This window comes from Leptonychotes weddellii, chromosome 1 (genome assembly GCF_054177405.1).
Source record: "Leptonychotes weddellii isolate Sample4059 chromosome 1, ASM5417740v2, whole genome shotgun sequence".
Classification (NCBI taxonomy): Eukaryota; Metazoa; Chordata; class Mammalia; order Carnivora; family Phocidae; genus Leptonychotes; species Leptonychotes weddellii.
In genome coordinates, this window is record NC_138369.1 from 56,991,791 (window position 1) to 57,007,482 (window position 15,692).

At 54.9% G+C, this 15,692-nt stretch overlaps 1 protein-coding gene across 1 annotated transcript in view; it reads left to right on the plus strand.

The window, feature by feature from the left end:
* DLEC1 (DLEC1 cilia and flagella associated protein) overlaps positions 1 to 15,692 on the plus strand; it is a 73,424-nt gene that overhangs the window by 56,807 nt on the left and 925 nt on the right. Inside the window, exons 20-33 of the mRNA XM_081819517.1 lie at positions 5,018 to 5,171; positions 5,837 to 5,947; positions 6,866 to 6,996; positions 7,503 to 7,694; positions 8,633 to 8,703; positions 9,142 to 9,293; positions 9,912 to 10,030; positions 10,528 to 10,598; positions 13,254 to 13,459; positions 13,554 to 13,670; positions 13,763 to 13,888; positions 13,965 to 14,059; positions 14,238 to 14,322; positions 14,507 to 15,060. Of these exons, the coding sequence (XP_081675643.1) occupies positions 5,018 to 5,171; positions 5,837 to 5,947; positions 6,866 to 6,996; positions 7,503 to 7,694; positions 8,633 to 8,703; positions 9,142 to 9,293; positions 9,912 to 10,030; positions 10,528 to 10,598; positions 13,254 to 13,459; positions 13,554 to 13,670; positions 13,763 to 13,888; positions 13,965 to 14,059; positions 14,238 to 14,322; positions 14,507 to 15,060 (2,184 nt within the window). The remainder of the gene's footprint in view (positions 1 to 5,017; positions 5,172 to 5,836; positions 5,948 to 6,865; positions 6,997 to 7,502; positions 7,695 to 8,632; positions 8,704 to 9,141; positions 9,294 to 9,911; positions 10,031 to 10,527; positions 10,599 to 13,253; positions 13,460 to 13,553; positions 13,671 to 13,762; positions 13,889 to 13,964; positions 14,060 to 14,237; positions 14,323 to 14,506; positions 15,061 to 15,692) is intronic.

Sequence of the window (15,692 nt, forward strand, 5' to 3'; positions counted from 1 at the left end):
CACCCAATCACCAGCACATATTTCAGTGGGACTCTTCCTCACTGGTCCCACGTGGCATCTTGCAGCCCTTAAATACCAAGGTCAAGTCATTCTCCCCTGGGAGAATGCCTTTTAGTAAGTCTGCCATCTTCCTTTCCTATCTCTGTTCTTCAAGAACCCAGCGTGAATCAGAATGTTTCCAGTGTAGGTGATGGAAACACAGATGGAACCAACTTAAGCATAACAGGGAAGCTGCTGGCTCCTGGAAGGGGGCATTCCTGCCCTGCTGAATCCATGGGCTCCAGCCTTTTTGGGTCTGCTCTTCTGCTTCTCTCTCATTCTTTACCTCCTTCCCTCACCCTCACCGCCCCACCCCCCAACTCTGCTTCTCTGCTCGCCTTTCTCTCCCCGGGTGGCAAGGGCCCTTGGCCACTCTGCCCTGGGGAGGGGGGGCCACTTAAGGCTCCAGGCTCCCACACTCCCAGCTTAACAACCTCGGAGAATAAGGAAACCGGCTTTCTCCGGAGGTGGACTCTGATTGGGCCTCTTTGGGTCACGTGCCCCCTCCCCACATGCCTGTGCCAGAGGGGGAGGGCCAGCCTCCAGAAGAAGCTGGTGGGAAAGTGGCCAGACAAGAGAAGACCGTAGCCCCCACAGCCCACCGCAGGTCTGCTGCATCTGGACTGCAGGAATTTAACCATTTTCCTCATATCGTCCATCTCAGCGTTTGTGCTCCTTGTTCAGGGAGATGTCCTTGGCCTTGCAGGGTGCTAATTCGGTCTTTGGTGGATGCCCTTCTTTTGGCAGTCGTATTTTTAAATGTGAAGCTTTTTTGCTCTCGGATTCATCCTTTTTTATAGTAGTCTGTTATTGTCTTATGGACGCAGCAGTGTCTCAGATTCCCCCAAGGAAACTCACCTTTGTTTTCTCACCTTTTGGTTGGGATCCTTCTCCTTTACTTTTGGGGTTTTCTTCTGCAATAAGTAATCCTTGGCTGCCCACTCCGGATTTGGAGCGGGAGAGGAAGGAGATTTACACGAGGAGCTGGTGGTCTAGGTTTCTGAGGAAGGGGGTGTAGGTGTGGAGAGCACTCCTCTTCCAGGGAGCGAAGTGGACGTGAGCACCCTCAGTACCCAGGGACCTGAATCCAGGAGGAAGAAGGCACCTTTGGGGAAGGCAGCCAAGACAAACAGTAGAGGCAGCCCACCCTGGCCAGCTACTCAAATCTTTGCATTCCTTCATCTGTAAATAGGAATGAAGTGGATTTCTATGGTTGTTTTCCCTCGGTGCTAGTTGAGAGGCCCCGTGTTCCTGCAGAATCAGCCCTGACCTCTGGCAGCCCCACACCCACCTTCCAGTGTGTTGCTGTGTGGCTGTGTGGTGTGTGTGCGTGCGTGTGTGCGTGAGCTCAGGCGCTGGGGCCCTGAACTGGCCACGCTAACCTGCAGGCAGTCTTGAGTTAAGTCCTTGGCCCTTTCCCCACGGCCCACTCCTGCCCATGAGGTGCTTCGTTCTGTTGTTAGGGAAGCTCTGCAGGGCCTTCTTCTCCAGGGATTTTAAATTGTTCTCTGTGTGATTAGCTAATCTGATCACGTCCTTTCTTCTTCTTTTTTTTTTCTCATTAGAACAGCATTATATTTACTTCTTTATTCTTTATTTACAGTTTTCCACAAATGGTATGTGATATAATGGTGCAGGTGTAACAGTGGCCAATCCTGACCCAGTCTCCAGCCTTCTCCACTCTGCTGGCCTATTTATCCACATCCTCATGATCTGTTAATGGTAGTCATCCCAGTGTGTGTGAAGTGATATTTCATTGAGGATTTGGTTTATTTTTTCCTAATGGCAAATGATGTTTTGCATCTTTCATGTGCTTATTGGCCATTGTCTTCTTTGGAGAACCGTATTGAGATCTTTGCCCACTTTTTAAAAATAGGGTTGTCTTTTTTTATTATGGAGTTGTAAGTGTTCTTTATATATTCTAGATATAAATCTCTTATTAGGTATATGATTTTCAAATATTTTCTCCCATTCTGAGGATTATTCTTTCACTTTCTTGATGGTATACTGCAAAGCCTAAAAATTCTTAATTTCCATGAGGTCCACTTTATTTTTCTCTTTTGTTGCTTGTGGTTTTGAGGTCATATCTAAAAAACCATTGCCTAATCTCACGTCACAAAGATTTTCTTCTAAGAGTTTTGTAGTTTGGGCTCATACATTAAGGTCTCTGATCTGTTTTGAGTTAATTTTTGTGTATGGTGTGAGGAAGGGATCCAGCTTCATTCTTTTCTATGCAGATAACCAGTTGTTCCAGCACCATTGTTTTAAAAAGATTTATTTATTTGAGAGAGAGACTGAGTGTGTGATCGGGGGGAGGGACAGAGGGAGAGGGAGACAAGCAGACTCCCCATTGAGCAGGGAGCCCAACATTGGGCTTGATCCTAGGACCCTGAGATCATGACCTGACCCAAAATCAAGAGTCGGACCCTCAGCTGACTGAAACACCCAGGTGCCCCTCGGCACCATTTTTTAAGAACACTATTCTTTACATTGACTTGTCTTGGCACCCTTGTCAAAATCAATTGATTAGGGGCACCTGGCTGGCTTATTCAGTGGGGCATATGACTCTTGATCTCAGGGTTGTAAGTTTGAGCCCCACACTGGGTGTAGAGATTACTTAAAAAAAAATCTTAAATCAATTGGCTATACACGTGAAGGTTTATTTATGGACTCTCAGTTCTGTTCCATTGATCTATATAATTATTCTTATGCTAGTACCACATTTTCTTGATTACTGTGGCTTTGTAGTAAGATTTGGAATCAGGAAGTATGAATTCTCCACTTTGTTGTTCTTTTTCAAGATTGTTTTGGCTATTTTGGGTCCTTAGAATTTCCATATGAGTTCTAGGATCAGTTTATCAATTATGGCAAATAACCAGCTAGGATTTTAATAGGGACGGTATTGGATCTGTTGGTCAATTTGGGGAGTATATTCACCTTAACCATATTAAGTCTTCTTATCTGTGAACATGAAATGTCTTTCCATTTATTTAGGTTTTTTTTCATTTCTTTTTTTTTTTTTTTTTAAAGATTTTATTTATTTATTTGACAGAGAGAGACACAGCGAGAGAGGGAACACAAGCAGGGGGAGTGAGAGAGGGAGAAGCAGGCCTCCTGCAGAGCAAGGAGCCCGATGTGGGGCTCGATCCCAGGACCCTGAGATCATGACCCGAGCTGAAGGCAGACGCTTAACGACTGAGCCACCCAGGCGCCCCTTTTTTCATTTCTTTTGATGATGTTTTGTCATTTTCAGTGTATAAATCTTGTACTTCTTTTGTTAAAGTTATTCCTATGTATCTTTTTTGATGCTTTTGGAAATGGACTAGTTTTCTTAATTTCATTTTATGAATATTCATTGCTAGTTTATAGAAATACAAATGTTTTTGTTCATTGATCTTGTATCGCACAACCTTGCTGAATTCATTATTATTTCTAATAGTTCTCTAAGTAGAAGATTGTGTCATCAGTATATAGAGATAATTTTACTTCTTCTTGTCCAATTGGTATGCTTTTTATTTCTTTTTCCTGCTTAATGGACCTAATACTCCAGTATAAAGTTGAATAAAAGTGGCAAAAGTAGACATCCTTGTCTTGTTCCCCATCTTTAAAAGAAAGCAGTCTTTCCCTGTTATGTAAGATGTTAGCTCTTGGCTTTTTGTTGATGTCCTTTATCAGGTTGAGGAAGTTCCCTCCTATTCCTAGTTTGCTGATTGTTTTTCTATTGAAAGAATGTTAGATTTCCTTGAATGTTTTTTTCTGCATCTATTGAAATGATCATGTCCTTTTTATCCTTTGTGTGTGTCAACATGGTGTTTTACATTGACTTTTGGATGTTAAAACCAACCTTGTACTCTTATAAAAATCCCATTTGGTCAGTGTATGGTCCTTTTTATATGTTGCTGGATTTGGGTTGCTGGTATTTTGTTGAGGATTTTTGTATCTGTAGTCATAAGAGATATTGGTCTGTGTTTTTGTGTGTGATGTCTTTGTCTGGTTTTGTTACTAGAGTAATACATCTTAGAATGAGTTTGGAAGTGTTCATTCCCCTTCTCTGTCATTTAAGAGTTTGTGAAAGATTGGTGTGAGTGTATGTCTAGATTTTCTATATTGTTCCATTGGTCTGTGTGTATATCTCTCCACCAGTGGTTCACTATCTTGATTACTGTAGCCATAGAGTAAGTCTTAACATTCAGTACAGTGATTTTTTATCGTATTCTTCTTTTTAAAAATTGTTTTAGTTATTCTATGTCCTCTATGTTTCCATGTAAATTTTATAATGAGCTTGTCTATATTTACAAAAATCCTTTTTGGGAGTTTCCTAAGAATTATGTTAAACCTATAGATCAGTTTGTGGAGAATTGACATCTTTACTGTGTTGAATCTTCTAATCCATGAACATAGTATGTCTCTCCTTTTATTAAATCTTTGATTTCTGGGGTGCCTGGGTGGCTCAGTCGTTAAGCGTCTGCCTTCGGCTCAGGTCATGATCCCAGGGTCCTGAGATGGAGCCCCTCGTTGGGCTCCCTGCTCGGCGGGAAGCCTGCTTCTCCCTCTCCCACTCCCCCTGCTTGTGTTCCCTCTCTCGCTGTCCCTCTCTCTGTCAAATAAATAAAATCTTAAAAAAAAAAATCTTTGATTTCTCTCATCTGTGTTGTGTAGTTGTCAGCATATAAATCCTGTACAGATTTTATTAGATTTATATCTAAGTATTGCAGTTTTTCTGAACAATCATAAATAGTATTGTATTTTTAATTTCTATGCCCACATGTTCGTGGTCCACAGATGTAATTTTGTACCCCGTAACTTTGCTGACTCATTAGTTGTGGGAGGTTGTTGCATTTGTTGTTGTTATTGTTTTTTAAGAAGTTCTTAAAATATAGACTCCTTGGGGTTTTCCACATAGACCTTCATGTCATCTGCAAATAGGGAGTTTCGTTTCTTCTCTAATCAGTATACCTGTTATTTCCTTGTGTTCCAGCTACCTTCCTGTGTATGCTGAGGTACAGGAGCCCCATGTGTACCTGCAAAGCAGCCACGTGGAAGTCACGAACCTCTATGTGGGCGTGCCCACCAAGGCAACTGTTACACTCATCAACGGCACACTCCTGCCTACCCGATTCCACTGGGGCACGGTGAGTGAGCCTGCACCGTCAGCCACCGGGTCTGCAGTCCTCAGCACCAGAGGCCCATGTGGAGAGGGAGGTTGCCCCCCAGGTGCTCACCTCTCTCCCGCAGCCTGCCCCTTGCCCCACAGTGCTCAGAACTGCTGGGCTCCTTGAAGGAGCAGCACATCTGGTCTGGTTTTTCCTTGTCCTGCCTCCAGGGAATTCTAGTTCCCTAGCTGAGAAGGAGTCACTGGAACACACAGCCTGGGCTCCCAGCCGGCATAGCCCATGGCTGGCCCACGTAGCTGTTGCGAGCCCCGCTAGGCACTGCCCGAGGGGCTGACCGTGGAGCTTGCTTTGTGTGCCGTGGGAGGTGGGAGATGGGGCCATGTCCTGTGCCTCAGAGGCGGTTGCCCTCTCCTCACCCTCACCCTGGGCCTCCCAGGGCAGCTTGTTTAGTTCAGGCAACGCCTGACAGGCGTGAGGTCCGCCCAGGGTTGGGGAGGGCAGGAGAAGGGACCGGTGGATTAGCCCCGCCAGAGAGCAGCCAGCCCCTTCTGGTCCTGCTGCGGGCCCCCAGACCACCAGCCTCCAGCAGAGCGCGCCCCAGTGCTAAGCCCTGTGCGGACCCCGGGTCCACGCCGGGAATCCAGCATGTGACAAGAGGGCCTCCATACCCACATGTCTGCCAGCTGCTGGGGCGCCAAGCAAGCGTCTGCACGGCAAGGGCCTCCCCCAGACACGGCACGCTGGGCCCCAGTGAGGAGCGCCACATCAGCCTGGAGCTGGCTACTCACACCCAGGTGAGTTAGGTGGTGAGGGGGCCTGAGGGGCTAGGAAGGCACCCTACCCCACTCCTGTAAGAGGGCAAGAGATTCCTTGCATTTGGGTCTGGGGTCCCCATTCCTGTTAGGCCTGCTCTCTAGGGATACAAGGTCAGGAAGCCCGGAGCAGGCCTGAGTGGCCCTCAGAACCGCGGGCCATGTGTAGCCTTTGGCACCAGCTTTACCCTCCCCTCGTCTGCAGCCATAGGTGGGCCCGGCTTTCCAATTTGCCCAAGGATGCGGAACAGGCCCTGTGCTGGGTGCTACTGGGAGAGGCTAGCTGGTGGCCGCCTTCCCGGAAGAAGGGCACAGCTGCTCCCTGATGCAGCCCACAGGAAGGCCATCGGGGCGGAACTTGCTCAGTACTTGGTTGGGGGTTGCTGGCTATCTGTTTGTGGTTCTTGTGGGAAAAGAGACTTCTTCCTTGTGGAGATGTGGAGACCCAGTCCCATTTCTCCCTGGCAAACCTGGAGACAGTAGACTTTCTTTCTCCGCTGAGTCTGAGCTCTACGGGGATAAGCAGATGGACACAGGCACAGAGCAGGCCTCAGTCAGGAAGGGCTTGATTTCTGTGGTAACAGCTTCATCAGAATAAGTGTGTAGCTTCTCCAGAGGCCCACTTTGAGGGTCTCCCTTCGTGTGGGTATGCACAGAAATTCAGAGCAGACTCAACCAGGAGCCCTGAGGAAGGGGCCAGGATGTGGGACGTCAGGCTGGGCCTGTGGATGGTGGCTCACTGGAGGGACTGAGGAGCCCTTCCACAGAGATGAGACTAGACAGAGGTCAAGGCCTCTGTGCTGAGTGTCCCACAGCAACCACCGCTGCTAGGGAAGACCATGTGAGGCCCAGGCCTGGGACTTAAGTGTACTGATATGCCCTTGGTGGGCTTTCTTATAGGACGAGCTGAGCGATCTGGCCCTCCCTTGTACCGTGTCAGGCATGAAGGAGCCACTGGTTCTGGGCATTTCTGGGAAACCCCAGGGACTGCAGGTGGCTATTGCCATCTCTATGGAGGGCTCTGACAGCAGGTGAGCCCAGGGCTGGGGCTAGGGCCTGAGAGTTGAGGCAACCATACAGAGGACTAGCACTGCACTGTGATACCAGCCTACTCCCAGCTGATTCCTGCAGCCAGGAAAGGGCCACAGTATTATCGTGCCCCTGCCAACCTCTCTGGGAGCAGGTCTCTCTACCCAAACCCTGCGCTCTGTGTGGTTTTTCCCCCACCTACTTGGAGGCATGGCATCCGGGCAGGTAGGAGATGCAGGGGGCAGGGCCGTAGGCAGCTTGGGCTTTCCCACACAAGGCCCAGCAAGCGGGAGATAGGCCAGTCACCCCTGGTCAGGGAAGGTTTGTGGTTGAGGCCCCTCTTGACGTCCTGAGCTGACAGGAAGGATGTGTCTGTGGGGTGGCAGCTTCACGGGAGGCAGTCCGAGGATGAAGCCCAGTGTGTAGGCAGCTCTCACACTCCCCCCGAGGGGGCTCTCTGGGCGGGGCCAAGGGTGGCCTGTAACTTCGTGCCCTGGGCCCGGGGCAGTGTTCCCAGCACGGAGCTGTGGCCGGGCCGCCTGGAGGAACTCCGCCTTGACTTCGGCTCCAAGGTGCCTCTGAGGACCCACGTGAGCTGCCCTCTCATCCTGACCAACCGCTCCCCGATACAGACACCTTTCACCCTCAAGTTTGAGTACTTCGGGAGTCCCCAGGACAGCCTGAACCAGAAACCCAGTGTGTAAGTCCGGTTTCTTTCAGGGGCAGTTCCCAGGGAGGACGGGGCCAGGCGGGGTTGCCCTATTAAGCATCTATGTGGCTTAGGCGGCCAGAGGCTGGTGTGAGGAGTGAGAAGGTGTGTTTTCACAAGGATACCTGGAGAAATGTAGAGAAACGGCTCCTACCCCCCATCTCCCAGACTCTGAGGGGGCCTTCAGGAGAGGCTGGGGTTGTGGCGAGCAGGGGCGGGGGCCGCTCCCGGCGGATGAGGCGGTAGAGATGAGGCCAGCGGGTGAGGGAGAAGTTCGTGGCAGCGGCGGGAGCCGTGCAGGCAGAGATGTCGCAGGGAGGCTTTCTGCAAAGCTGTAACTGGACATCAGCCACGGGGAAAGGATTTACGCCACAGAAGCTGGTGCTCTGCCAGCACACCAGAGCAAGCACCTCACCACCTCGTCTCCTAAGGCGAGGAAGCCCAACTGGAAAACCACTGCCGTGGCTGGTGGGGAGCCACTCACGGTTTGTAAGCCATTACCTTTCCCACTCCAGGAAAGTTAGTGGGCACTCGATGCTGGATGCATGTCAGCAGAAAAGACTGCAAACAGGGCCTTTTGCAGAAGGCTGGGCAAGAGATGAGGAGTCTGGGCTGGGTTGGTATCCGGGGTCAGCGGGGCAGAGCCTGGGGACAAGGGGTCCCTACCCCGGGGCCTTCTGGGTTTCTGGGAAGGCAGTCCCTCGGCTGGTGGGTGGCCTGTAGCCAGGGGGCTTTGGGTGATGGGGGTGTAGCAGGTGCCAAGACCAGAGAGGGAGGTGAACAGACCTGACCTCTCCCCTGGGAGGAGCAGTCGGAGCGGCCTTCCTCCACTGGGCATCTGGTAGGATGCTAGTTGCGGGGAGACATGGCTCAGCTCTGGGGAACAGCCCTGATGGCTTGATGCTGTTTCTGTATCCTGTCTGGTAAAGCCCCGACATGCCCCCTGCCCTGCTGAAGACATCGCGGATTCGAGAACACTTGGCCAGGCGAGAGCAGCTGAGTAAGAGCCCCAGTGTGGGCCAGAGCAGGGGTTCCTGGGGCCTTCTCAGGGGGTGGGCCGCCTGCTGCAGGGAGGGGGCCCTGGCCACAGCCCCATTTCAGGATCTTTTCTAGCAAAACCTCTGAGATGGCCATGGCCCTCCTCCTGACTCCCTTTTTGAATGAGGCTGTCTCCTGGCATACAGCCCGTGGACATGGGCCTTGTTTTGATTTGGGATGGGTGACGGCTCAGAAGGGAGGGCTCCCACCAGGGCCTGGTCCCTGAGAGGTGAGCGAGGCTGCCTGCTGGATTCTGGACTCCCAGGAGGAGGGTCTGTTTAACCAGACCAAGGCGAGGCTGTGGAGTGGCTTATCTGGCATAGTGCTTTGCTAACTCCTGAGGGTTTGGACCTCCTTCCTGCCCTGGAGTCCTGAATCCCCATTCCTGGTTATCGCCCAGATTTTATGGAAAGCATGTTGTCTCATGGCAAAGGAGCTGCCTTCTTTCCCCACATTTCCCAGGGCATGCTGGGGGCCCACCAGCAGCTAAGCATCGACATCTCAGGCTACGCGAACATGTGGGGCGAGTACTGGGACAACCTCATCTGCACGGTAAGGATAGATGGCCTGAGCCCGGCCTCACCTTCGGGCTCTCCCTCCTCCAACTCCTGGCCCTCAGCCTCTCAGGTCTCTCCAAGCTGGAAGACCGTGCCCACTGAGCTTGGGATAGGCATTCACACCCACAGCAACCACAGTGATTCACGCAGGAGGGGTTCTCGGGAGCAGAATCTTTCATGCCTTTTCCCATGGGGTCCCATGAGGCTGGGCACACAGAGGAGGGCAGAGGAATCTGACAGGCTGCCTACTTGGGCCAGGACTCGAGACCTGGAGGGGCAGTGAGTATGGAGAAGCAGTAACAGCCTTCCAGAGCCATACTGTCACCTAGCCCTTGGTGCATTCACTCACTCTCCCATTGGGCCTTCACTCACTCGTTCGGCCCGAAGGGGGCACCTGCTGTGCATGGGGTTCCTGTGGGGTTCTCTGGACTGTGGAGGATACAGGGACAGATAAGACCAGATGATCCAACAAGGAGTTCCTAGTTCAGTACGGAGGGGTGAACTATGTCCATTGTTCTGTTGGAGGGAAGGCCTTGAACAGAGGGAATGGGGAGCCAGGGAATGCCATGGCAGCAGGGGACGAGAGGGACACAGGATTGGTGTGCGTTTGCAGGTGGGAGACCTGCCACCAACAGTCATCCCGGTGCATATGGCAGTGGTGGGCTGCCCCATCAGCTCCCGGAGGACCACCTATTATACCACTGACCCGTTGCAGAAGGAACCTGTCATCAGGTGACCCCACCGGCCTCATCCCCTAACCCTTGAAACCCTCTGGCCTCTAGCCTGGCTGCCCGTGCTGACCTGTTGCTCTCCAGCGGGCCCAAGGCTACTTGGTGCCACCCAGCAAGAAAGCCCCAGGACAGGGCCGCCCTGGAAGACAGCGGTCTCCAAGGCCATGGCTGCTGTCTGCACATCTCCGAGGGCTTGGGGTGGGGAGAGAAGTAGCAAGTAGTCAGGGTGGCCTGAGGTCCGTGCCAGACCTGGGGCCCCACACACCACCAGTTGGGATCTGTTGGTAGGTGCTGGTGTAGGGCGGGGGCGGGGCTACTGGGGCACCGAGCACCCTGGGTCACCGCTCGCCGGCCACTGCACGGGGAAGGCCTCCAGCCCGAGGCCCTCGTGACTTCAGGATAGACCACTGCAGGCCTCCTCCCCGCCCGAGCCCCAGTTCCAGCCCCCTCTGTGAGCAGCCCTGCCTGCGCCGTGTGAGCCCGGTCTCCTGCCTCCAGGTTCGGCACCCAGGTCTCTGGAGGAAACACGGTCACCCGGGTCCTTCGCTTGAATAACTCCAGCCCCTGTGGTGAGAGGCTCATGAGAGAAGCCGGGGCTTTCCCGACACACTGTGCCACGTGGCGGGCCAGGCTGGGAGGGACGCTGGGGCTGGGGGAAGCTGACGGCCTGTGACTGGGACCCAGGAGTCCAGGTGGCCCGTGGTTGCCGAGGGAGGCCCCTGAGGGCCAAGATGGGGAGCGACCCGCTGGTTGGGGGTTGTCAGAGATAGCTGCTTCCATGCGTGAGGACAGGACACGCCCTTGCCCGCCGCTGGGGCCCCCCAGTGCCACAGGTGCCCTGCTCTTATCAGGTTCACTCTGCATAAGAGCAGACACTGGAGGGGGACACCTTTTCTCATCCCTTCAGCCAGCTCTACCTGAGCGATAGCCAGGTGCTGGTACAAGCTGCTGGGGATCCAGAGGGAACAGGACAGCGGGGTCTCTACCGAGAGGCTCCTGTGCTGATGGGGGTGCAGCCATCAGGTTGGGTGCATTGAGGGGGACTGCTGGAGGATCGCATGGGTGGGGCGTCCAGGCTGCATCCAGGAGGGAGGATGAACCAGCGGGGCCTGGCGAAGCGCCTGGGAATGGAGAGTGTCCGGGCCACAGGAAGAGCTTTGGTGGGCTGGAGGTGGACCAGGGTTTCAGGCATCTCAAGGCTGGGCCACGAGGGGCTGAGCCAGTCTTTAGGGGCAGGGCCCAGGCAGCTCCGACTTGAAGCTCCTTGGTGCCTGTGAGGAATGTGCAGCGGGGGAGTGCCAGTGCTCCAGGTCCCTGCTCCGTCTGTCCGCGGGGTCTGGCCCGTTAGGAAAGGGGCACTGAATTCGCTGCTCTAATCGGCTTTTTCAAGATCTCCTGGCATTTCCAGGGGCACCCGGCTGGCTCAGTCGGTAGAGCATGCGCCTCTTGATCTTGGGGTTCTAAGTTCGAGGCCCATATTGGGTGTAGAGATTACTTAAAAATAAAAGCTTAAAAAGCAAATCTGGTGTTTCCAGCAGTTTCACTTCTTAGCTGCTGTGTTGTTAGACGCATTTGAGAACTGTCTCATGTTTGCCCTTCCCCGTTTTTACCCTTTATCACTTTGATACGTTTCTTGGTAAACAACAGAGAGCTGAGCTTTTTAAAAGCCCAACCTCACATTATCTTTTTTTTTTTTAATATTTTAATTTATTTTTTGACAGCGAGAGAGGGAACACAAGCAGGGGGAGTGGGAGAGGGAGAAGCAGGCTTCCCCCTGAGCAGGGAGCCCGACGTGAGGCTCGATCCCAGGACCCTGGGACCATGACCTGAGCAGAGGGCAGACGCTTAACCGACTGAGCCGCCCAGGCATCTCAAACCTGCTGACATTATCTTTTTTTTTTTTTTTTTTAAGATTTTATTTATTTATTTGAGAGAGAGAGAATGAGAGACAGAGAGCATGAGAGGGAGGAAAGTCAGAGGGAGAAGCAGACTCCCTGCTGAGCAGGGAGCCCGATGCGGGACTCGATCCTGGGACTCCAGGATCATGACCTGAGCCGAAGGCAGTCGCTTAACCAACTGAGCCACCCAGGCGCCCCGACATTATCTTTTAATAGGAAAATTCAGTCTATGTACTTCTTCCTTACTTAATGACTTTATTTTTCTACTTTCTTTTGCTTCTTGTGACTTTGTGCCATTTTCCTTTTAATTTGGAATTTCTCTTCTACCTTCTTGTGTTTTGGTGGTTCCCCTTCTTATCCTTAGGGCTCATCATCACGTGCATATTTCTGTCTTTACTGAACTTCGGTGGGGGGGGAGGTCACTGGTGGCCTTGGTGAGGGGGATTTGGTGGCTGTAAGGGGCAGGTGGCAAGGCAGTAAGTTGAAGAAATACGAGCTCAGGAGTGTGGGCCTGTTCACCAGGTCTCCCGCAGGGCTAGCCACGAGTCAGATGTTAGCTGGGGAGGGGCTGAGGGCAGAGTGGGGGAGGCATGGGTGCACAGGGTCCTACAAGCATGCTGGGGAGGGAGGGAAGGGGGTCTGGAAAGGTCGTCTGGCGGAGGGAAACTGTTCAAGGTGGGGAGACTGGGCATGGCTGGCCCCTGAGAGGGGGTGGAGGCCGACTGAGGCGGGAGGGAAGGGGGGGGATGGCTTAGATGCCTGCCGACAGATGGGGGCGTTGCGATGGGACTTTGGGGCCATCTTGATGTGGGGGCTTCGGGGAGGTGAGCTGGGGCCAGCAGCTCAGTGCCCAGGGGTGGCACAGGTGTCCGAGAGCAGGGAAGGCGTGACAGTGGGCTGAGGGTTGGTTCAGTTCTCCAGGGCTAGGCTTTGCCAGGTGGGTAGAAGGTTGGGGGTAAAGGGGGATGAGAATCCTGGCAAGACGGAGGTTGACATGGTGGCATCCAGACTAGCCCAGCCAGAGAAGGAAGGGAGTGCAGTGGGAGCTGATGGGGGTGGAGAAGGCAGGGAGAGAGAGCCCCAAGTACCCGGACTGGTGCATCTGGATGCGAAGGCCTGCTCCTGGGGTCCATAGGGTAGGGCTGATAGAGCCAGCTGACAGCCTGTAGACTTCTCAAAACGAGAACTGCCTGGAAGTGGCATTAGGGAGAAGGCGAGGCCCCCTACACCCTGAGAATGGGAGAATAGGCAGCAGCAGTGGTTGTGGGGCGGGGGTCCAGGGACGATTGGCCAGCCCCTTCCTCAGCCCTCACCCCCCTCGCCCAGACATCCGCCTGGACTGGGAGACCTACACTCCGGAAGACAGGGAGGACCGACTGGTGGAGCTGCTGGTGTATTATGGGCCACCTTTCCCGCTGCGGGACCAAGCTGGGAATGACTTCTTGTGCCCGGAGACCCCTGAGAGAAGCAGCTCCTTCTGGTCCCCAAGCCCCTCTGGCGCATCGGACTCCAGCCACGAAGCTGCCCAGGCTGTGAATAGGGGTGGAGGGGCAGGGCGGGTTGGCTGCTGAGTTGGGGCCAGTGAGCCTTGAGCCTGTGTGAGCCCCAGTGACTCCCTGATGACAGGCCGAGGACCGCTGCGGTGTCAGCAACAGGGCCCGGCAGAAGCTCATCTCCGTCCTTCTGCGGGAGCATGACGGGGTGCCCGCCGACCACCTGTACAGCATCAGCCCCAAGCAGGTGGTGAGTCCGGCGGGGCTGGGAGCGGCCTAGCAGAGCGCCGCGCTGGCGGGCCGGTGGCCAGGGGGCGGCACTGAGGCTGCCGTCTGTGCCAGGTGGTCCCTGCAGGGGGCAGCAGCACCATCTCCATCTCCTTCTCACCTATGGGCCTTGGCGCCAGCATCCCGCACAAGATGGCGTGCCTTGGCTACGCCCTGGGCTTCATGAGCTTGGACGAGGAGGTGAGGCTGCCTGGCCCGGGGGGCATGCTGCCTCCTCAGCTCCGGGGCCGCCAGCAATGAGGCTTGGGCTCCGCAGGTGGAAAGAGAGCTTCCGGGGAGGAGACGTCGCCTGCAGGACTTTGCCGCGGGACCCCTGCGGCTGGACCTGTGCAGCTACGTGCGCCCCGCACAGTGAGTTGGCGGGGCCTCCCGTTAGCCCCCTGTGGGGAGCACCTGCACCCTGGGAGCAAGATGGCAACGGGAGGGAGAAGCCAGCAGGTGAGCCCAGGCAAAGGCTGGCTAGGGCCAGATGAGCAGAGGGGGACAGCCAGGAGCCCCCCGGGGCCCAGCCGTGCTCCTTTGCCGGCAGGCTCAGCGTGGAGTTGGACTATGGTGGTGGCGTAGAGTTCCGGCACCAGGCCAGCGACCTCATCCCAGAGCAGCCCTGTACTGGGGTGAGTGTGCTGTCCCCCCTGCCCTCCCCCCCGGGCCCTGCCAGTCTCCCCGGACCTCAGATATGGCCGCGAGCCCTCCTACAGTCCGGGTCCTCCTCCCCCCGAAGTGCCTCCACCCCAGAGCCGTGGGATCCGGGAGGGGAGAGATGCATCCCCGGCCTCCGCCTCCCCTGTGGCCACCCAGGTGCTGAGTGAGCTGCTGAGCACCCACCACCTGAAGCTGAGCAACACCACTGAAATCCCGCAGTACTTCCGGCTCCTGGTCTCCGGGCCCTTCTCTGTTGCTCAAGGAGGGGCCAGCCGCAGCCGCAGCGCTCCTGGCCCGGAACAGGGGTGTGAGGAAGAGCAGGCCACTGGCGGCAAGCGGCTGGTGCTCCACCCTCAGGAGAACATGCTGGTCAGTGGGGGCTCTGCAGGCGGTCACCGGGCCAGGGGTCACCTTCCCGTCACACGCACACGTGTGGACAGACGTGTGCACGCCAGCGTCACGCACTTGTACACACTGGTGTCCAGACACCGCACACCATCGTGGCGTCCGCTCCCACAGCCTCAGCGGGCGGGCCCATCCGCTCTTCCAAGCTGCGCTTTGGTGTGGCCGTACCGAGCGCCTGCCGGGTGCTGGGTGCCACGCTGGGTGCCACCCTCCCCCAGGGACCTCACCGTGGGGGGCAAAACAGCTACAGAAGAAAGAAGGGCGGCCACCCTGGGCTCACTTAGCCTTTGCTCCCTTCTGCAGAGGTAAACTGAGGGGCAGCCCCGAAGCACAGCCAGAGGGCCTGTTCCACCAGGGCGCCAGTGAAACCACAGGCTGTGGCCAAGTAAAGATCCCTTTAAAATGCCTCAGGGAGCCCCAGGGCTCTTGGAGAGAGGACATTTCATAACAGTACTACCTCTCACCCTCCACGTGCCGACGGAACCCAGGCATCTATCTGGCCCTGACCAGAATTCTAGCCCAAACTCAGTTCTCCATTGTCCTCCTCACCCAGTCCTGCCCACACCTGTGCCTCCACTCTTGCTGGGAGCATCTGATCTCAGCAAATACCACTGCCCCCGACCCTGTGCCCAAGCAGAGCCCTGGCATCCTCCTCCCCGCCCCTCTCTGACCAGCCAGCCCCCACATCCTGTTGTTGCCCGTCCTCAGTCTCCATGTCTCCCCACTCTTCATCCCACACCCGCAGCCCTGGGCATGCCAAGGGTAAAGGGCGGTTTGCTTGTAGTCTCCCCTCGAGGTCCTCAGCTCTTGAGGCCAGGCAGGGCCCTGTCCCCAGTACTAACGGGTGCTGGGCACAGAGCGCGGCGCCGTGTCTGTGGACCGAATGCACCAGACACGCTGCGTGCCGGGCCGGGCTGGCTCAGTCTGGGCCGGCCCT